This window comes from Hetaerina americana, unplaced genomic scaffold (assembly GCF_022747635.1).
Source record: "Hetaerina americana unplaced genomic scaffold, ioHetAmer1.1.p SCAF_4, whole genome shotgun sequence".
NCBI lineage: Eukaryota > Metazoa > Arthropoda > Insecta > Odonata > Calopterygidae > Hetaerina > Hetaerina americana.
In genome coordinates, this window is record NW_027286985.1 from 65,572,943 (window position 1) to 65,596,228 (window position 23,286).

Here is a 23,286-nt window from a genome sequence, read left to right on the forward strand (position 1 = left end):
GTCTATCCCATAAGTAGTGGAACTGAGTTGATAAAAAAAATTTATCGCCAGAGTTGATATGTTCACTCAAAAGTCTTCAAAGTAGCACCCTTGTACATTCACACTCTGCTGCCAGTGAATTTTCTACGCCTCGTATACCTTCTTGAAGGTTGTGCCAGGAATGCTGCTAAGCTACCTCGTCAAGGCCGGTTATAACACTTCCAAAGAGCCGTGGTGATGCAAAATGAGATGTGGTGATGCCCTTTCAGCACGGATCTGAGGCGGGGGAGAGAAAGAAGTCTGGTGGGGCACTCTCTAAAAATTTGGATCCTCACTCACATGGTCCAGAAGCTTTTGGCAGATCCACATACAAGTTCCCTTCGTTCGTCCAAGAGCATTCACAGCACCAACTTAATACATACCTATCTCATGCATATTTTTCCCATCACAAGTCAATGCACATCACTTTTAGAAGTGCCAAGTTCCTCAGAAACCATTCAAAAATTTAATCTGTAATCCCTGTCCAACTAAGCCTTCACTCTTGCAAGATTTTCAATGATTTTGAGGTTGAAGGGCATCCTAAATGTTTGGCGTCTTCAAAATCTTCTCTACCCTCCCGAAATAACTTGTGCCACTCAAAAACACCCGATCTATAATTGGCGTTATCACCATAAGCTGCATTGAGCATGTCATGGGTCTCTTTCCTGGGGTTGCCCATTTTCTAGCAAAATTTAATGGCGAAGCACTGTTCCCAGTAATTGGTTCATGACAGAGCATAATGAGGTCAAGTTATAGATGTTTTGCAAACAATTTGCACTCTGCAAAGACAGGTAGCCAAAATCCACTGGCCTTTGCTGCGACTCCTTTGAACTTCGCCAGAGAAACCGCTGACCGTCTGCCTATCCAGGAAAAAATAAGTCATACTACTTTTGGGACAGACCTTGCATGTACAATATAATTTCAAACTGAATTATCTTCACAACATTGGCATATGAATGAATGAAAGTTATAGGAAAATGGTTGACTAATTGGCAATCAGCTAAATTCTAAAACTGCAAAGATGTCACATTTTACTCTTTTTGCAATCTGACCCCACCATTTCCTTTACTATTACTAACCTTCTACGAGAATGCATGACCTATTAGCAACACTAAACTGGCCATCTATGACACGGTTTGCTTTTCTGAATGAAACTGTAATTTATAATAATGTATAATTATTGCAACTTTGGCTTCTATTCCATATAATATTAGAGTATTTTCCCATTGATAACGAATACCCAGAATTTTATAGTTATTATGAATTTGTATAGATACCACGCGCCCAGGGCTTCATAGTTATCTTGCAGGTGTATAGATGCCGTGCATTTGTGAATAAATGTGCATATGTATAACATGGAATGCAATTAGAAAGACATGCTCCAGACTAATTTATTTTTGCCAGACTCCTCTTAACATAGATATGTAAATGTTTGAATTTTTTCAATTTTCATTGCATAACATACATAGTCATTTTTTCCATCTGGACATTTTTGCATAGATAACACACATGTTATCGATGGGAAAATACGATATATGTACTGCAAAAATTTTTAAACAGCACCAAATATAGTATATAATGTGGTTTGGCTGTTTTGGGTTTTCATGTGAAAAAATCTTATGATCTCCAAGACCTATCCTCACCACAAACAAAACTCAAAATGCAGATGCTGAGTTCTCATGAAAAGCTAAGTGAATCTGAACTTAGTTGCTCTTTCTCGATAATGACATCATTCAAAGAACTCATAATAAATTGAACACTGATGTTACTGCACGGAATACAACCCTAAAATGAGGATTTCCCTCATCCCATTTGTTGCAAAGACTGCAAGTATTGTGATATGTTTGATTTGCATGAATATTCTTTTGACTAACCACATGGACGTATTAGGTAAGAATGAATGTTCCTGCGGAAGAAGTAGTTGAATGCAAAATAGTTTTGTGCTAATTTCATTCAGGGATTTATTTATTTTTGGGTGAATATTATGAATGAGTTGAGGTTTTTGAGTTCTAACGAGTGATTGAAAATATCAACCTCATATTCAGGTCAACATGGTAAAAGTTGTGAGGAAAAAAAGAGATCAGAAATGCAATAACTCCAAACTACATGATCACGGCAATTGCAGAGTGCATGGTTACATTAATGTCATCTTGCAATTTCATTCAGAATGGCATCCTTCAACTTACTCCATAATTTACCCGGAAAAACTTGCACCTATGGGTTTCAGGGTATAGAGTTCATGCTTTAATATAACAACTACTACTACTAAAATGAAGATAGCATATGAAGCATGGAAATTTTTATTTTTGAAATAAATTTGGATGACAATGAATTGGAATTATGATTAAGGAGAAATATTGTTGAAGTAAAATAAAATAAACTACATAAAAAAATATAGTTTCTGTCCTTGGAATAAACAAGCACTCATGTCACTTCAGCCAAGGCTGAATGAATGCTATTTGATGAACACACAGACATCAACGCAGGTAAGCATTTTGGGTAAATAGCAACTTACATAACTAACAGAATGCTAAGAAAAAAATATTGAATACTGAATTTCCTTATTCATATTATCAATTTGAAAAATAATGGCACAAGAAATCAGGAAAGTATAACATATATATTGAAAAAAACAAAAAAAAATAACAAAACTGAAACAGCATTAACAATTTTATATTATTAACAATTTGTACTTCAAAGCCTCATGGTTATTTACAGTATATATATATTTATATTCTCTTTACAGAAGTGAAAAAATACATTTAAAATTAGACATTTTAGAGGAAGAGTAGTACATGAAAAAATATATTCAAACTAAAAAAAGTGTAATGCATTTCACATTCACCCAAAAATATATCATTGTGCTTTAAGCTTTGATATGTACTGAATTTGATGGCAAATACCACGGCTCATTTTGTTCAACTACAATTCATCAGCAATTTAATGCATTCAGCAGACTAGATAAGCAGAGCACGCAAATTAAAAAAAAATCTTCAGGTTGAGTAATTTGAGACTTAACCCATCCAAAGATTCATTGTCTTAACTGAACAATCACATGTGATCATACACAACAACAACAATGCTCACCTTTATTAAATTTGATACATTGGAATCAAGTGGAAATTCAATGAACATTTGTGGTGGAAAAGAAATGCAAAACAAATGCCCAATCAAAGTGAATGAATGAGAGTTTAAGAGCTTCAGTGGACAGATGACACAAAACACCCACATATACATAACAAGTGATTGCCACAATGGAATCACAACAGCAATTGACACATTTCCTATCAATTTGTCTGGCTGCCAAAACATCACATTAAATTGTATGAGCACAATATAAAGGTGTTACTTCGGTAAGTATACACATAAATATAGTTGGCTTACCTCCCATCAAGTTCACAAAAACAGTAATAATACTCAAAAATGGTAACAGAAACTCCATTAGTTTGGATAGTTTTTCCATACCTTCACAGTTATTTAAATACCAAGGAATGGAAGCACACTAGATATTGCTCAAAGATTTAACATTATGGTTTAATACAAAAATAGGTTCACAAAGTTATATTGCTTTCCTGTGTATCTTAAGAGCTGACCTTACACTTTGTTCTTAAACCATGTCCGCAAAACTTTCACCGTGATGATGATGATGGGGATAGCATACATCTTCTTGAATAAAATTCTTGTCCCAAATATATGCTAGACTGGCAAGAACCATAATGAAGATGATGGACAACCACTGTAACCATGTAGTCCATTTCAACTCCCCACGGAATTTGTCCTGAGCTTCTTTTAATTCATTTACCTAAATATTTGAATAGGACACAGGGATTAGACACGTTAGAAAGGTGCATATTAACACTGTTAGATATAATCTAACGAGGGGATTATCATTATGCCCTGAGCATAAAAGGAAAGGACAAGTCAACATTAGTTCAGGGAAAGTATAAAATTCCTGTCTTGTTACGATGTCAAATTTGAAGAGTTTAATGCTACAGACTTCTTATTCACATGATTTCTCATGGCAAAAGAAAATCATTTCAGGTCTCGAAAATGGTCCAATTTCTGGGATTTATACGAGTTACCTTCCCCAATAGCTTGAATGACAACAAAATGACTGTTTTGTGTTCAAGTATTTCCATTAATGGGTGATTCCATGACATAATATAATATAGATTCGTGAAATAATAAATATATATGAATACACCCCAATTTATAAACTATCACAGGAATAATACATTTCCTCCTCCTGTCAGACAACAACAGATATCTATCGGTAAAATTTTAAACAACCATATTTGAATTAAATAAAGAGTACAAAGTATCTTTCCACTGTCCTTTATTTGCCAACCATATTTGAGGTGACAAAATGTAAACAACTTAAAGATAATCAAGCACTTTTTATGTCAGATAAATTAACATCACATGAGCAAACAAGAAAACAACTTAATACCCTGCTGCCACATTGAAATATTACCTTTCTATAAAACTTCCCTACTGTGCCATTGCTTCAAATAAGTTAATGGAAAGTTTAGTACCACCATACCACTTTAAAAATCATGAATGGAACCACTTTTTTTACTTCACATAGATATTAATCACTCAATATCCAAAAGTCTGTACAAAATCCCCTGGGAGCTAGGTTTCTTTTAAACTTTGGGATTGATTGTTAACGCTATAAGTCGATTTGTGTGTCCTTGTAAGATGATAATGCAGAATATATGCTTGACAACCTACTTGTTATGGCACTTCATTTGAAACATTTGAAAAATTATAATACATAAAATACTTTGCATTTAATTTACACCTGTGTTTACAGGACTACAATGAGGACTCATGGCTTTGAGCAATGAGCATCTGATGATATATTACTTATAAGCCAAGTTGTGAGGGAATTAAAATTACTAAATCACATTTCATGGCTTCTCTGTGCCAATTCACTTTCATATCAACATGGAGAAGCTGAAAAAAATCCTGCAAAAATATATGCACAAAAAGAACAAAAATTACGAGGGTCATCCGGAAAGTAGTACCCGTTCGTGCCGCATGAAGTGCTGACGACGCGAGTAGCCGCTGGACGAGGTCAGATAGCTTCAGTGGCTTGTCTGCCTTCTCTGAGCCAAGTTGCGTGACGCTAGCATTGCCTGTGTTGTTTCTGTGATTGTTTACAATGTTTAAAAAAATTGAGAACGCCGCCAGTTGTGAAGTGAGGGCAGTGATTAAATTCCTCAATGCAAGAAACGTTCGCCCATGTGATATTCATCGCCAATTAAAGGAGGTGTATGGAGACAATGTAATGGACGAGTCGTCTGTTCGGCGGTGGTGTCGCAACTTCAACATGGGGAGGGGGAACACACACGACGATGAGCGTTCGGAGAGACCGTCTGTCATTACAGACCAACTGGTGAGCTCAGTTGACGAATTCGTGAGGAACGATCGGCGCGTCACAATTGATGACATCTGTGAGCATTTTCCCAATGTTTCTCGAACAATTGTTCATGAAATTGTTAAACACCATCTGCATTATGCAAAAATTTGTGCAAGATGGGTCCCTCGCGTATCTCAATGAGCTGGCGGCGAAGGACTATGCAGCAGGAATACAGAAACTTGTCACACGTTATGACAAATGCCTTAATTTGCTTGGAGATTATGTTGAGAAGTAGTTTAAAGTATCCTCTTTCAAATAAAATTTTTTATGTTTGTTAATATTTACTTTTGTCTTTTTATTTCACGAACGGGTACTACTTTCCGGATGACCCTCGTACATGAGATTAGTACAACTGAAGATGCCTGTATTTCAGGTTATTCAGAACAAACATACATAGTTTATTTTCCTCATTGATGCAATGTAAAACAAAATTCCTAAAAATTAGTTCGATGAATTGCATGCATCAACAATTTTATTTTTTCCAAGTAAAAAAATTAAAGCATGCACACCAAATAATACATAAATATCTGCATCTTAAATGACTTTAATTCCAGGGGAGGCAACATGATTTCATGCAAAATCAAAAAAGAACAAAATCGACGAGCAACACTTTGATATTATGCTACTCACGCTTTTCGCTATGTTGGCTAATTGCCTGTCAATGTCCGTGGAACTGGAAGCCATCAAAGCAGAGCCAACTCGAGCTGGAGAGTCCAAAGTCCAAGAACCTGCACCAAGATTGCATCGCAATGGATGCTGTTCCACATTTTTCCCATTGCATTGCTGCTCGAGAAAATAAATATATTTTAACAGGGCATACTTAATACATACTATCTTTCTGACCTCCTAAAAAAAATAAGCTAAACTCTTAAATCTTCATCTAAACTGAATATTGGATTGCTTTCAGTAAACAAATAATTTCTTGGGAGGGCATCTTATCCCCACTTCAATCCATTCATAATTCCCAACACAAATTGCTCAATCTCTCTTACAATGTGGTGAAGTTTCTCTCAGAGAAATACATATTTACTTCAAACATTCTACCTAGTTTGGGATTGTTTATGGATGGTCCCAAATGACTACTTACTTCTCAGCATTGCCAAAACTTTTTCTTTCTTCATTTCTTTGTAATTTCTACCTGGCTTTATGTTGTCTGTAAAAGCTACTCTCTTCCTTTCTCTACCCCTGCCTACGTTCCCATTATACATTACATATTACATTCCCCTTATACGACGGGGCCTTCAACATACCACCACCTTTCAACATTTTCTCAATACATATCCTCTGCCTGATTAGGATTTCCTCCTTCCTCCCTTCGCCTACCTTGTTTAAAACTTCAGTATTTATCTTCCTCTTGGTCCACCTTATTTTCTTCTTTCTCTGCCACACCTTAAAACCCTCTAACCTACATTCATACTAATGCCTCGAATAACAGGCATTACACCCATAAGTACCACATTCCATACTTGTAAAAGTCTTTACTAATTATTTCTTCACATCTTTAACCTGCTTACCTGTCATCAATTCTCATTTTCCTGCATATGCTTCTTTTTCTAATGCAATTCTTCTCCTAACGTCCCCACTCATACACCCATTTGCCTCTAAAATAATGCCCAACATACTTCTAATGCATGCATTTTAAAAATGAATACTTCTCAGGATTTCCATTGGGTTATCTTCTGCATTATGGCTTGGTGGAAATCCAGAGAAATCATGAGCATATACCAGGAAAATATTAGATCCTTCTTTATGCATTTTAAATTTGAATGGTTTAACTAAGGACCATGAAGTCTCTCCCTTTCCTTTGCTATGGAAGATGCAACTGGCACTAAAGTATCAAGGTGGTATTCGCTTTATTCCTGATGAAAAGCATTGGTTAACTCGACTTTGAAAAGCAACAAACAATCTTCAAAGGAAGCATTTGGAATGCATGACATAGTAAAGCAGAGTAACTTATGATAAGCTTTAATTTCTATGCACGAATAAATACCTTCCAAAGGTCTGAAAGCTCTTGAGGATCCATGGAAGAAGATTCAATGGGCAGACACATAACCATAAATCTGTCTCTTGAATATGTAGGTATCTGATAGCCATGTTGCAGGATTATTGTGATAGTCACTGTTGACCCAGCAGATAAAGCACCTGTGCTGGGTCGAACACGGAATTTATCAGGCGTAGTTGTCTTGATCTAAAATATTAAAATGAAAACAAAGACCATGAAATGCAAGTAACTGCTGCACTGCAATGCATCTGTAATTGTTGGATGCATTATGTCTGAAATGATAGTCATACACTTAAAATTTGAAATGCATAAATTTTATCTTCCACAATCATTTGGCTATACTTTCACATCAAAAAGGATAGCAGAGAAGAAGTCGAACATTTTTTTAACTTTGACTGACAATGAAATAATGTATGAAAGATAAAAATTAACCTATGAGTGAAATAATGGCTGATTATAGCTAAATGAAAGATGAGGCAGTTTAATGGGTCGAGCATTGACTGGAGGGCACAGGTTTGATTCCTGAGGATGTCTCTGGGCACCTATGGCTTCACCCAAGCTGTGTTATTTTTTTCATGGGAAATGGCAGGGGTCACAACGAGAAGAACTGGCCTCCTTACCCTAATGCATAAATTTCACATGAAGTTGAGCTTAGTTTTGGGTGACCTATACCCTTGCCTATCAAACCGACCACCTTCAGGTTGATAACTGTGGTATATTCCTAAATAAAGATCTAGACCATGATCCCTTGATTTCTGGACGAGAGTTTTCTGGATGTGTATCCTAGTCTCAATGATGATTTCTCTACCATGAAATTCGCCAAATTTGTTTGCACATCAGCAGGTAGCTTCACTTAAGTTACCATTGCTGGTTTCTTTCATGTGCCTCTGAATTTAGCCTCCATGCCCCCCAGAAGAGGTAAAGCTAATTCCACCATGTTATACACTCGTTCATATGTGATAATTAAAAAAAAGGTTACCAAATATGATGAGAGAATTTGCTTAGTTTGACATGACAGGGATTTCTCATTTCTTCTATGTAAAAGGTAACCATTTTCATGGATTTCAATCATCTAAAATGATAACATTTTGTGACATATTTATGTAAGGGAATAATGATTTGTAAGGTATCTAAGGGATCAAATTGCCATGTGTCCCTCTCTCCTCGAATCACTACTTACTTCATAACCCACACGACTAATCTTTGAAAGTCTTTCCTATGTACTTAATTGATTTCCCTCACCTACATCACTCACCACAGTTCCTTTACACCTCGGCCATTTTCTTACACTTTCTTTCGGACACCCTGATAGTGATTTCTTACTTGACAAAACCAATGAAATAGTACATCACAGATACTTCCTGCCCACAATTTTTCATATTAAATTGGAAATTCAATGGCAACAAATACTCGTAATAAAATAATTATAGAATAAAAACTGTCCTAAATAGCAATCCTGACAGTAGATTTAATCGCAATCCCAAATTAACAAAAAAAAATAAAAATTTTATCTTATCTTTGAAAATGTATTCTCCAGCACACCCTAACCAAAACATCATCTAAGGCTTCAACATTGGACATGTAATAACTGTTTTTACTTAGCCCATCATTGCGCACACCGGATGCTTTGTCTATTTTCCTCCTATAGTCATCAATGCTTCGCCTCATCATGAAAGAAATCTAAAATTTGGAAAAATCAAAAAACAAAGAGAGGTCATTCGAGTGGAAACTGTTCCTCGGATTGCAATGCTTCCGGCAACAGCTCATGCTCCCCTCCAAGTAAAGAGGGGAAATGGCATGAGACTTGGTCTGCCATGTGCATAAGTGAGGAGAACATAAATTATAGCTGGTGCGGTTTGGACTGCGAGAAGCTTCTGTCTCCACCCTGGCACCTCCAGCTTCTGCACCCACTAAGGATTGTTATAAACCCCTGAAAATCCTTGACTGTGTCAGCAATCACTAAATAGGTAGACCAATCAATAGAGGGAGCATATGTGTAAAGGAAAACTTGGGAGTCCTCACTAGGCTAGGAAGATCTATCTGAAGCCGTGACTGTACATAAAGCTGTTTCAGTACCTACTCTTCGCTGCATAATACTCCATACATTACTTGCTTAAGACTGCTCAACCCTGAAGCAATTGTTATGCTCTCTTTTGAGGCAAAACACTATAAGGAAGCAAAAATAATAATGATCAATAATTTAATGCTATTTAATCCACTACAAGTAAATTTTATTAGCTCTTTTTCTCCATGGAAAGTGGTGAAAATGATACATTATACGAGTGCTTTTTTCAAAGGTTTTTGAATTCAGAACCTGTTCACTGCTGAGAAGGTGAATGATGGATTAGGGAAATGTCCATATGAATTCTAAAGTAGATGATTCTCCCTCACCTTGTACGAAATACTCCCATCACTTGTGTTGGTTAGAGTGATTGTCCCAGTCAAGCTTGAACCATTATTTACAAAGTTCAGGAAGTCATTTGGAGTAATACTGACCAGATTAGCTACAAAGAAACAAAAAAAAAAAGAATTAGATGGAGTCGACATTTCAGAATTGGATTAATGCAAAAAATTTGAGTTTCATGCAGCTACTATATGATCATGCATTTTCAGAAATGACCTTACATCCAGAATACATAGAATCAGTAGCTTTCATGTCATTTCTGGCATCTCCAATCATGTCATTGTGTGAATTTTCAGCAAATGTCACCTTTTAGGAACCAAGAAAATAAATTAAGTAAAAAAAAGAGAGGTCTTCTAGAAGTGAGTGAAGAATAAGTAATGCGTTATCTGCAAAATATGTTTCCGAGTTCGCAAATAAACATGGTTACACCAACCTTTTTCCTGGAATCATCGCCTCTACCAGACTTAGGTGGTGCTAATTGCTCTGACTCAAAAACAAACTCATATTCATCCTTTCCACCCCAACACTTCAATGCATTCTCAGGATCAACATATTCTTTCAGTGTCTGCTTTGTCACAATTCTGAGCCTCTCAACCCCTTTTGCTGGGAGCATTGACTTTATTATCTTAAAAGCAGCTGTAATCAAAATGAAATTTCTTTTCTTTTCAACAAATGCATTCCACATAAAAAGCCGTAACGCAATCATGTTTACTTTCACCTCTCTTACCATTCATAACCCAAGGCATTTCAAATACCAATATGAAATTAAGAAAATAGGGGTAATTCGTTTTAAACATTCCAATAAGATATTTAATTAGCTCCATATCCAAATTAGACAAACCAGCGTCTGCCATATCAAAGAATAATGTTACTTGGTCCCCCTTTGTGAGCCTGAAACAGTAAGCGAGAAAGGGTAATTAAATTAAAGATGACTATAACTGATAAATAATGATAATAAAATGCAAAAAATAAAAAAAACTGAAAAATCACGTCAACAAACCTTTCCAATCGCTCAAACCAATATATAACATATTTTCTAAGCCCTTCGGAATCACCATGGTTCTTGGAATGTTTTTTAACCTTAAGAATTAACAATGGCTTGCCATCTTTATCTTTGCCACGAACAAATAACACTCCACCGTCTAAAAAGTTCCTGTTTATTGTATTTTCAGTTATATCTGAAAGGAAAATTATAATACAATGAATCTCTGGCAGAATCAGCCATTTTTTCATTTAGCACTCGGAGGTTGGAAAATATCCAATAAGCCGGTGCTTTCAAAAACTAACCATTGAAGGGAATACGCCGTTAAGGATAAATTACGCCGTTCATTTTCAGATGAATAACCAGACTAATAAATTAACTCCACCACGAAAACGGATTAACACCTAAACCATACTCACGAGGCACATGCACAAACAAATTCAAAACAAAAATCGGTGTGGCACACGTTATTTGCATCTTCTGTACACCCCCATGACATTAGAACAAAATAAATTTAACATCAATCGTAAAGCCATGGCACGGATATATTGATCCCAAGAACTTAAAAATGATAAGGATATCAAATTTATTCAACATAAAAATAACAAAAAAAATTGAGTAATAAAAATGACGGAACCAAAACTTTCAATAAAATATATTTGTATTTGGAACCTAAAAGTGACAAATGATCAACTTGAATTATTTTTCCATTTCCGCAGGCAAATAATAATGACTCTATGGCAACAAGTAATAATGTGCAATGTAAATATAAAAGATATACTTCAATTAAAAGCCATAAAACAACATTTATTTTAAGTCACTTCCCGAAATTGATCTATATTTTACAAGCAAACGTGCAACTTGCATACCAAAGTTCACTATTCAACAAAATGAAAATAAATTACTACGAAAAATAAAAACAAAAATTTACTCATACCATTGGCACCGACTCTATTTCTCCAATCTACAGATTCCCACAACATATCTAATGTTTCTTTCATGTCACAGTCATTATGCTGAAGGAATCGTCTAAGCCAAGCATCTCCATTCTTTATCTTAGCGAGATCGGCAGGGTGAACACCACCTTAAAAATACTTGCAATTAGATTAGTCTCTCCAAAATGAGTATAAGAATGTAAAATTAAGTACTACTCACCAGATTCCGGAGTTTGCTGTTCTAACTTCTGGAGGAACTTAGTTCTCAGCTCTTGTATTTGCTGGGGAGTCGGCTCCATAGCTGATATCGTAACTTCTTAGCGAAGTTTTGAAATAGCCAAACTATTTCTTAACTGAGAAGAAATCTTCGGTAAAATCTGGGGCATACACTGATTGCCGGAGCACGTGCACTAATGCTATATAGAGATGGAGCACAGTATAATACAGGTTTTTCAAAATTCTTAAGTTAACTGTAGTAATCCATTACATGGAATGATATCAACAAGAATCGAAGGAAGACTGGGGAGCAGCGAAAAGATTCACAGCAAATGATGCCGCAAGAAATGAAAACACAATATATATGCTCATTTCGAAAATAGTTAATGTTAGTAATTCATCAGAAGTTCAACACACGTCCATAAGGTAACCACATTCAACGTAAAACAACACAAACGTGAACCCGCAATAATTACTCGGCAATTCTTCAGACCTTGTTCGGGTTGCGCACTGTATCAGTCTTCTTTATAAGAAGAGTCCGCTCATATATATTGTAACTATCATATTGGGTAGAATGATAAAGAAAATATGATCTTCTTTAAAAATACCGTGAAATAGTTTTATTTGGTTATCTGTGTTCTACAGACCATAATTTGTAATGATTATCTTAAATCTGAAATTCGTAACCTTCAACTGAATTTCTCATAACTATTTCCTTTATTGCCGCTAATTCAAATGTATTCCTTGCCGATATCGGGAATCAAATGCTATCGAATGTTTAATTATTACGCAGAATAATATTTAAAAAATCAAAAATGAAGTATTTTTAAATTAAATAATTACTGAATAATAAGACTGTATAAATATAAAACGACATATATTAAAATATTGCAAGTAAAATAATTTTGGCCTAATAGTTATTTCCATGGCGTTATAATTAGCTTTGGGGATTTTAATAAAAATGGATAACCGTCATAATGCCTATCAATTAGGGTATCTACTATTTTTAGGTGTCCAGGAACATGTTTATACGATGATAATCGGTAGTTTTTGTGGATGCATTCAAATATACGCATGTTCACTTTTCAATGGGTCCATGTAAAATATGGTCAGTCACTACAAAAATAGGGGGTATACTCGTAAATGTATAGTTATTGTCATAAGTGGATATGCGCTAAAGCTGTGGATATTAATAATTATTTTATGTAGACTTTTACTCTTAGGTTCTCACTGTTTACCATGGTGGATGCCGGTGTAACCTGCTTTATTGATAAAAGTTTGCGACTTAACAATGGTAACTATTTTTGGCGCAGGCAACCCCATAGTGTTAGGAATTGTGCTACACGATGCAACCTGAATCATCCATCAAGGTAATATTCTGAATTAAGAATGCTAGCTAGTATAGATTAATAAGGTTAATACGTAACGGAGTAGAATTTTAATTAATGGGGTTAATAAGGCTACATATCAATTTTGTACAAAATATTTGAAATGTACTAAGAAATGATTCTGTATTACGAAATACGATTACGTTTTCTGAAGATATAATATCAAACAATATCGCCAACCACAACACGGCCGGCAGTATTGATTCTGGCGAGAACGAGAAACGGCATCGTACGTGAGCACCTATATGAGGCCATCGTACGCGGCACAATTAACTGCTCCATGCTTCAATTTTCTCCAGGGTAAGATCACAGTCAATAGTAATTAATTTTTCGGACTAGATAATAAGAGAACAGTGAAAAAAAATCATCGGGGATATTATTTAAAACATCATATCGGATCTATTCCTATATTAAGATATGGAGAAATAAAAATACTTAATTATTTTTTATGGTAGCTTTGAATTGTAACTATAAAATGAATTGAATTTTTCTAGTTAATTTTTAACTAGCAGTAACCTTGTGAGAAAATCATTCCTCTGCTCACCTGAAATCGTGGGTTGGAATCGGCGTGAAGTTCATGGAAAAGCCAATACCGACTTTAGGATTAAAAAAAACGCACATGAGCAATTCTAGAGGTCGTGGAGGCGTATGTTGTTGGACTATTGAACTTAGGACCCTGATCCATACCAGGAAACTCATTGGGAAACCCAAAAATAAACCAAATCCGTGTGCGATATTTGTATGCCAAAGCTTCTTGGGGTAACCATCAACGACACAAGAAAAGAAACTATCCACTCAATCTTATCTACTTTAATTGTACGCGCTATTAGTCCTCTTACGTGTCAAATCCTAACCGCACAGATGGAACAAATATATGGGTTGCTGATGGTGATTTTTGTCGTCAAATGTAGCAGTAATAATAAAATTGAGCAAAATGTGGTGGATTTGTGGATTTGATGATAAGATGTTTTTTGCTATCATGCGATACCTTTGGCCTACTAGTAAAAGAGTTATCTGTGGGCACTTAAAAGATACACGCATAAAAAACCCACTCAAGGGCTGAGAAGAACAATATCACACCAGATGTGAACATTACAGCTTATCCAAGTATGTTCCCCATTACTTCGTGGCAAGAAAAACCAAGAAGAAAGCAATAAACATCAAGATGATCTTCCTTACAAAAGGAGCTCTGATTTAAAAAAATTAGTTCTGATCATGTGTTGACTTGAAAGAATACAGAAAGAAATGGTCATAAAATATGTAATATTTCCATAAATGAATAATTAGTACGAAATCAAAAGCAAATATGCGTTTGGACAACCCTCAGGCGTAAGGTAGATGAAATATTTACGTAAATTGTGCGTGATATATTAATGAAGTTCTATGCATGAAGCGAAGGATGTGATATCGTTATATAAACATTCCATTCCTCGTCAAAATAGCGAGTAAACTGATTAATAAAAATATTTTACTCTGGCGGCAGTTTGAAAACTGATACCGTGACCGCAAGCAATAGTAGCAACATGATAACGAAAAACAAAAATCTTTTTGAATGCCAGGAAGCGAATTGCATACATGGGTCCAATAATTTGAAATTGAACGGTAAAACTGAAATTTTTAATTGGATTTGTCATGTTCCATCAATGAAAATAGAGATCAGAGTGGCGAGGTAAACGTGATGCGCAGACGCAGAGCGATGGAACTATAAACGGAATAAAATCATTTCCATAATTGAGAACTATACTATCGTATTTTGTAACAGAAATCAGCTAACTGGATTGCTCCTATTCGCGATGTATTATTATTAGGGGTATGTGTTGCTGCATCTTAGGTCGATTTCTGAAGAACATGTTCCATACCCGGAAGTATGACTGGCATAAGTGAGATTTGCGGAGGGATAAGCTTGATTAGTGTCGGATGGAGTTTGGGATAAGTTTTTCTTAGCTGGTGGTCGTGAGTATGGGGATTATATGCAGAATTTAGTTGGCATGGGGTTCAGTTGAGCTTTAATTGTAGACAGGAATTGGGTTGATTTTATTCTCAGCTTTTTATTTTGAGGGATGAATTTAATGCATTACAAGGATCGCTAAAGCACACTTAAGACCCAAAGACAATTGAGTCTACTCAATCTACCTACGGCTAGATTCCCTCAAATGATAACATATTGGGAACAAACAATAGAAGAAAGACGAAAATAATTGGAGAATTCTGTGTTTAAAAAAAGCATTATTATCCTCCCCATGGACTACAACCTTGACGTGGTGGAAGGGCTTGTGCTTTCCGATAACCCCTACAGCTGTGCTGTTGTGTGTAATTTTATAGAAAAAAAGACACAGCAATATATATTAATTGTGGAATTACTGTGTCTATTTTCAAAATAATAATGACATTCCTCAGAGTAAATGCAAAAACAGTGTAGGGTGTAATATTATATTTCTCCTGACAGGGTCACTCTTGCCAGATAGGGCGATGGGTAGGAGCCAGACGAAAGGTAGTCCATGCAACGTCTGTTCCTCAATGAGGTGGGTGCAAATGCGTCTGACCCTAGTGGGGTGGCCATTGAGTGATGTTGTCACGTTAAAAATACCATTGAGGAATGCAATGGGAAACCACCGCAATTTTTAATCCCAAGATTTTTATGATTCCATTATCACTTGTGATGTCCCATGAATATGTAGAGGAAATGGTTAAAGAGGCATGGGGAGAACTGGAATGAAAGTCGGTGGGGATTTCATAAAATCAGTTAGGTTTTCTGAAGATCAAGATGTAGTCTTTCAGCCAGCCAAGGGGTTGCAAACATTGCTGAGCGCACTGGAAAGTCAGTGCAATGGGGATGGGATGAGAATAAATGTAAACAAAACAAAAATTAAGCGGTTTTCATGAAAGAGGAAGGCTAAGCTAAATTTGAAATAGGAGGGCAAAAACTAGAGCAAGTGGAACAGTTTACCTACGTATTTTGGATATGTTTAGGACCAAAATGGTCAAAGTTGTATGGGCATAAGGAGAAGAATTGTGTTTGTCAAAGAAGCTTTCACAAGGAGGAGGGAATCAATGACAGGGGCGTTGAATAAGGATGTTAAGAAAAGACAAATAAAAACTTTGGTATGGAGTGGGGTTTTGTGCGTGGTTTTACGCGGAAGCGCAAGTATGGAAGCAAGTATGGAAGCAAGCACGGATTTGGGGCTTTTGAAATGTTGATTGGGAGAAGGATGGAAAAGGTCAAATGGACAGAAATGAAAGCAAACGAGAAAGTGCTCGGTATGGTGGGGGAGGACAGCGGATCATTGATGAACTCCAAAGAGGGCATGAAAAATGGATTCAGAGCCTTTTGATTGGCGATGGGATGTTGAAGACTGATAGAGAAGAGAATGTTTGGCAAACGAGGAAGGGGCCGAAATAGGGATGTTGGACGGAATGAAGGGAGGGAAGGAATAGGAAGGATACGAAGTTGAAGAGGGACTTACAGTTGTGTCACCCCCGGGCAAGCCCAGAGAGGCTTGCCCAGGGGTGAAACAACTGTAAGGGGGTGACTGACAACTGTAAGGGGGTGACAAAACTGTGAGGGGGTGACTGACAACCCTCAGGAACTTCAACCAATACCTCTTCATAGCTCTAAAGTGACATTTTGGTGTGCTGTGTCCTCCATAGGCATTATTGGGGCTTACTTCTTCGAATCTCGAGGTTCGACTGTTACCGTGAACTTTGGGCGCTATTGTGAGATGCTGGAGAATTTTATACTCCCCAAAATCGAAGAGTATGATGAGGAATATGACAAAGAAGCCTTTTGGTTTCAACAGGATGGTGCCACGGCTCATACCGCCCGTCGATCACGCAAAAACCAAAAAGAACAATTTCCCGGCCGCCTGATCTCCTTACGAGGGGATGTTTCATGGCCCCCTCGCTCCCCGGATCAGAGCCCATGTGATTTTTTCCTTTTGAGATATCTCAAAGCTGAGGTCTGCAAAGCTCGACCAAGGATCTTGGAAGCTCTTAAGGAGGCAATCATAGATGTCATCGCTGGAATAACGCAAGATATGCTGAGAAGAGTTTTCGAAAACCTTTTTGAACTATTCAGCATGTGCATCGCTTATCAAGGTCACCTGGATGAAATAATTTTTAAAATCTTATGAAAATAAATTGGCATTTATTTTGTCTTCCGTAATAAAACCTTTTTTAATTATCTTGGTTGATTTTTTTTACAATATACCTGTCAAATCTCGGAGTCGATTCTGCTTCACTCTGTATATATGTACATACATACATGTATATGTGCGTGTGTGCTCACTAGTAACAATTTCATCATTATGCCCATTTTATAAAATTTATCGTGAAACTTCACACTAGAACAAAAAGATATTTCAGAAACAGTATGGGTGCAAACATCGCATTAAAAGGTCAAAAGTATTGTATTATGAGTTGTTGAGCTCCTCCATCTCGCCAAGCACAGTATCCTTCCCGAGTGGGCTGGAGAATCCTGACGGAGTGATGATTCATGACAACTGAATTCCAGCTCTACGTTAGCACATTGCTAATGTATGAGTGCGGAAGTTGGATGTGCTAGTATAAGCTCAATTGCCTTATATGCAGTGAGTTGAGTGATTGCCGGTGGCAAATGTAGGAGAGAGAACTTGAGAAGGGATGAGTAGGTCACGAAATAATGTGGATTGGATGAGAAATAGACGGGCGTAAAAGAAACGTAAGCGCATTTATGGTAATGTCGAGAAAATGGTGCTTTAAAATTTGTCAAATAATTGACACGGGTTTCGAATCACAGAGTCATATACAGGTACAAAATTTGCTTGTACTGGAAGATAACGCTGTGGGTCGAAATGAAAAGTCGTTTATTTAAGTTAACATGTGGAAAATTTCTACAACTCTTTTTTGTTAATGTATTTCTTCCACCAAGTCAAGCCAGAAGATTTGAATATGATTTATTCTCTTCTAACTTGATCTAGCCTTTAGCATAGCCTTCCAATTTCATGAAAATACTTTTCCTTTGCTTTTCTTGTCGATAAACTTTATCATACACTTCTCGCATTGCTCCTCTTACGCACCCAAAAAGTATTAAAACAACGAAAAAACCTGCTATTCACACAGTGTCTAAATCTTGCTTGAACATCTCCAAAGCTGAGGTTTAGAACTCTTCAAACGCTAGTAATCTGGGCATAGGTTAAGAAAACCAAAGGTACATGGTTTGATCGACCTCTATTTATCTGGCTGATATGAGCGATAATCCTAAGGTAGATCGGCTTCTTGCTCAAATTGAAAAGATAACATGGAGAATGATACGTCCTCATAAATACCCCGGTTTGTTTACAGAAAGCAATGAACTAATCTTCCTTATCATCGGTAGCAAATCAATATCCATCCTTTCTCAGGTGATAACTTCCGATTGAGATCAAGTCATACTCCCGGCGGTGTTGAATATTTTTCAGTGGTATCCCGATCCCTACTTTAAGTGCTTTGTGGAGGGTACTTTGAGTGAGTACGCTGTCCGTCAGATGGAACGTTAAGCTGCGGACCACTTGGCGCCTTTCGTAAAGAGTAGGCTAATGCCGACGCCGGGTTTCTCTCCACCCTTCGTCCTTTCCCCTCAATCCCTAATGGCGCAAATGACCGCTGTCAGTCGCCTCCCCTAAATACTTCTACTACTCGAGTCATACTTCTGTGAGCTGAATCTGCTGCCAAAGTTGGCATGACACCCGCTATAATGTGTCTGTGAAACAGGGACGACTGCCATTTTAATTATTTGAGCTATTAATTTATGGACGTATGCAGAATCTTAACAAGTTACTGACTTTAATTTGCTCCATGCTTGCATAAATTTTCTTAATACTTTTTTCATTTTGAGCATTAGGTAACTCGCAACCTCTCTCATTTTTCGATCTTTACGTCCCATTCATAATTGATAGTTTCCATCGTAAATATGTCACCTCAACATTGAATAGCAAACCTCATTTACTCTTCAAACCTTGCTCTCGTAGATTTCCTGAAATAATCAGCGTTTCCCTCGAAACATTTATATCTAATCCTCTTCCAATTTTTCTCGTAATCTTCAATCATTTACTTGGATGGCTAGAAACCCTGGAACTGTTTATCTTATTCAATAATTTCATTGAATGGTCAGATCATCACAGTATTCGGAAATCCTCCATATACTGACTGATCGACCAAATTTAAAATCTATTTTCTCTATCTTATAATCGTCCTCTTAGGTCTATAGCATTAGCAGTATTTTGCAACAGTTCAATGATTACCGCCTTTCAAATAATCTATAAACCTACTACATCAACCAGGGGTATTTCAATATATACTGGTGTAGCGTAGCTATGTACGGCGCGGAAACGAGGTCATTGAAGCAGGAGGATAGACGTAGACTGGAGGCTTTTGAAATGTGAGTGTGGAGAAGAATGGAGAAGGTGAAATGGACCGAGAAGAAAACAAATGAGGAAGTACTTGGTATGGTGGGCGAAGAGAGGGGTTTGTTGGGAGAAATCCTATGGAGGCAGGAAAAGTGGATGAAGGGAGTGGGATATTGAATACTGTAATTGAGGGGAGAATGTTAGGCAAGCGAGGAAAGGGAAGGAACAGGATAGGGATGTTGGACGGGATGAAGGGAGGAAGAAAGAACTCAGAGATGAAGAGGGAACTGATATAGAGTAGGATGATGGATTTTGTGTTTTGTCAGGAGTAATAAAATATTCGTTTGGTAGTTGTTTCCATCCAAAAACCTACCTTAACCGGTAGATTACCTTAAAAAAAAAATCGAATTCAAATGAATGAATTGAGAATAACCTCAGATGTTCCTACTGGTAGCCACATCATATTTATCACTTAATATCTTAATAAATTACATTAAAACCTGAGTACATATTTATCTTTGTTTAAATTGATTTATTAAGTTATTTAGGAAAATCGACCAAGGACTGTTATTAACTTCAGACAAAATTTCATTATTGCCTAGTGGTTTGATGAAAACCACCTCTCTATAAATTTATCCAAATGCAAGAAGATAATCACTTTTTTATTAAATTAGCAATCCAATAATTTTTCCTAAAGAGTGAAAATGCTCCTTATTCAATAGTCCCACCAAAAAAAAGATTGTGTAGGATGCTGGATTTTGTGTTTTGTTAGGAGTCACAAAATGTTTTATTTAGTATCTGTGTCCATCCAAAAACCTACCTTAACCGGTAGATTACCTAATAATAATAATAATGGTCAATATATTTTTTACTTGATAAACATTTACTCATCATTCAAATTTGGATGTTACTTTTCAAGAGAGAGATTTTAATTGGATGTGATTCTCTTGTGTCACCTTTCTTTTCAGTTCTTAAAGACATGCTGGAGGCCATTTTTTCATGGGCCTTTCATAATATCCTCAGCAACCTTCACCACTGCCTCTGATGATGAAACAATCTTTACGTTAAGGTATTTTTTCACATTGGGGAATAGGAAAAAATCACATGAGGTATAGGAAGGGTGAGGAACACATTGCTTTTGCTAGATATTCAGCAAAAAAATTACCACGCGAGGCCGTGCATTATCATGGTGCTGAATCCAGTCTGTTGCCTTGAAATGTGGTACTTGCGATTTATATGGCCTTGGAGAAATTCCAGTTCAACCCCACAGTGTGCTCCATTAATAGTTGTGGACTCTGGTACGACATGGTGATAAACCATTACCTGGATACCGAAAAATGATATGGCCATATCTTTCCCAGCTGGAACTACCCTTGGGCTAATTTTAGTGTTGGCGTTGCCTGAGATAGTTATTATTATTAGGTAATCTACCGGTTAAAGTAGGTTTTGGATAGAGGCAACAGCCAAATAAATGTATTGTTTCTCCTAGCAAAACTCAACCAAAATCCTACTCTACTAAAGACCCCTCCCTGTCCATCTCTGTATACTTCCTTCCTCCCGTCTAACCTCCATATCCTTTTCCTGCCCTTTCCTCGTTTGCCTAACATTCTCCCCTCTATCACAGTCTTCAACATTCCACTGCCGATCAATACACCATTCATTTTTTCTGCCTCCTGATGATTTCTCCCAACCATCCCCTCCCCCACCATTCCTAGCACTTCCGCATTTGTTTTCCTTTCGGTCCAATTTACCTTCCCCATCCTTCTTCACACCTACATTTCAAAAGCCTCCAATCTACGTCTATCATCCTACTTCCGTGGCCATGTTTCCGCGCCGTACATAACTACGCAACATATCAAAGTTTTTACGAGCATTTTCTTAACATCATTACTCAACCTCCCTGTCATCAACTCCCGCCTCCTTGTGATTACCTCTTTGCCTAGGGCAATTTTTCTCCTTACGTCCCTACTACTTTGACGATTTTGGTCCAAAACACTTCCGAGATACGTAAACTGTTCCACCTGCTCTAGTTTTTGCTCTCCTATTTTAGTGTTAAGCTTAGCCCTTCTCTTTCTATAAAATCGCATAACCTTTGTTTTATTTATATTGATTTTATTTCCGTATCTATCGCACTGAATTTACAATTCACTCATCAATGCTTGCAGCCCATTCGCTAATCGACAAACTAGAGCTAGGTCATCTAACGGAGATATTTGCATAGAGATTATCTGTTTGCTCTAAGGATCAAAATGATGTAGCCAAGTTTCATTTACAGTGATGTTTGGGTGTAAGAAGTTTCGGGACTGTGCACCAATACGACTCATGTGCAATTTTATTGTTATCAATGTGTGGTGGATAACTAATGAACTTTTCAATATTTATGTTTGTGCTGCTAGATATTCGATGATCTCCTCTCATAATGGCAGCAGCAGTGTGAATGTTTATTTCCGTAAGAGTTGACTGGAAATTGAGTGCCTCTACTCGTTAAACATTTAAAACTATCTTTTAGCTAAGCAATCGAAAAGAACATACTCCATAAGTCTCCCGTAGGTTTACATAGGCCTCGGCTGACAATTTATTCTGGCGGAAGTAAAATTTCAATTTCAATTACGTGTTACCTCCATTGTTGCCGTCCTTAGGTGAATTGAACATGCTTCAATATGTTTCGTGACCATGCCTGTCGCTGACGTAATACTCGAGTCAAGTCAATGAAACTTGTATGATAAACATTACTCATTAAGTCAGCGATATTGCATCAAAATTAAATTTCTGCACAATAAATAATGCGACTAAATGGTTTATGATCACTCTTTATTGATCATCCTTCGTGTTAAGCTGCACGTATTTGTCCTGGTGATATGGATTCCCTAAGGGTGTGGCGGCCATAGATTCCTTCATAAGCCCATAGATTAGTTTCACCTCGCGTAACATAGGATTCCGTTTTCTACGCATTGCTTTCTTTTATACCCTCGCTCAAACAGAAATAGTTAAAAAATTACGAAAGGGTGCTTTATATCAATGTTGGGTATTTGAAATTTACGATCTGATCCCAAATAAAAAAAAACTAATGTTCAAGCTAACTTTCCGAACTGATCAAAACATTTCGAGCTTTAACTCCGCCACAAGTAAAGGGAGCTCGAAGGTAAACTATAAGTATAGTCTCCTTCTCTCGTTCATTCACTAATTTTAAATTTCGGATTAACACACAACTAAACTCAAACAGTGGCGTTGGGGTAACATCCTCTACCGCCAACTCAAAGGTCGCGGGTTCGATTCCCACCTAGGTGGGTTTTTCTCCACCTATGGCTTGGGTATTTGTAACTGTCGTCTATGTATGTCTAATGTGTGTAATAGGTAGAAGAAGGGACTATTAAGTCTCAATGGGTACCCAATGAAGTCGTTAAATAAATAAATAAACTCTGACCGTAAGCATGTGATTAAAACCATTACAAGTTTTTCTTGCCATGCTGATACAAGCGCAATGCCACATAAAAACCACAGTATATAAAAATAGTGATCAATTCGAAGGTTAGTTTGGGAAGTGAGGTTAGAGA

General features: G+C 36.8%; 1 protein-coding gene across 1 annotated transcript; it reads right to left on the minus strand.

The window, feature by feature from the left end:
* Positions 1-2,316: 2,316 nt before the first annotated feature.
* LOC139692402 (motile sperm domain-containing protein 2-like) lies at positions 2,317-12,476 on the minus strand. Its single transcript, XM_071590570.1, has 10 exons — positions 11,987-12,476; positions 11,769-11,915; positions 10,850-11,027; positions 10,577-10,740; positions 10,283-10,485; positions 10,071-10,155; positions 9,837-9,949; positions 7,434-7,631; positions 6,074-6,226; positions 2,317-3,820 (listed from the first exon to the last, which is right to left on the minus strand). The coding sequence occupies exons 1-10, from the start codon at positions 12,063-12,065 to the stop codon at positions 3,626-3,628; spliced, it is 1,515 nt and encodes a 504-aa protein (XP_071446671.1). The 5' UTR covers positions 12,066-12,476; the 3' UTR covers positions 2,317-3,625.
* Between the last annotated feature and the right edge of the window lie 10,810 nt (positions 12,477-23,286).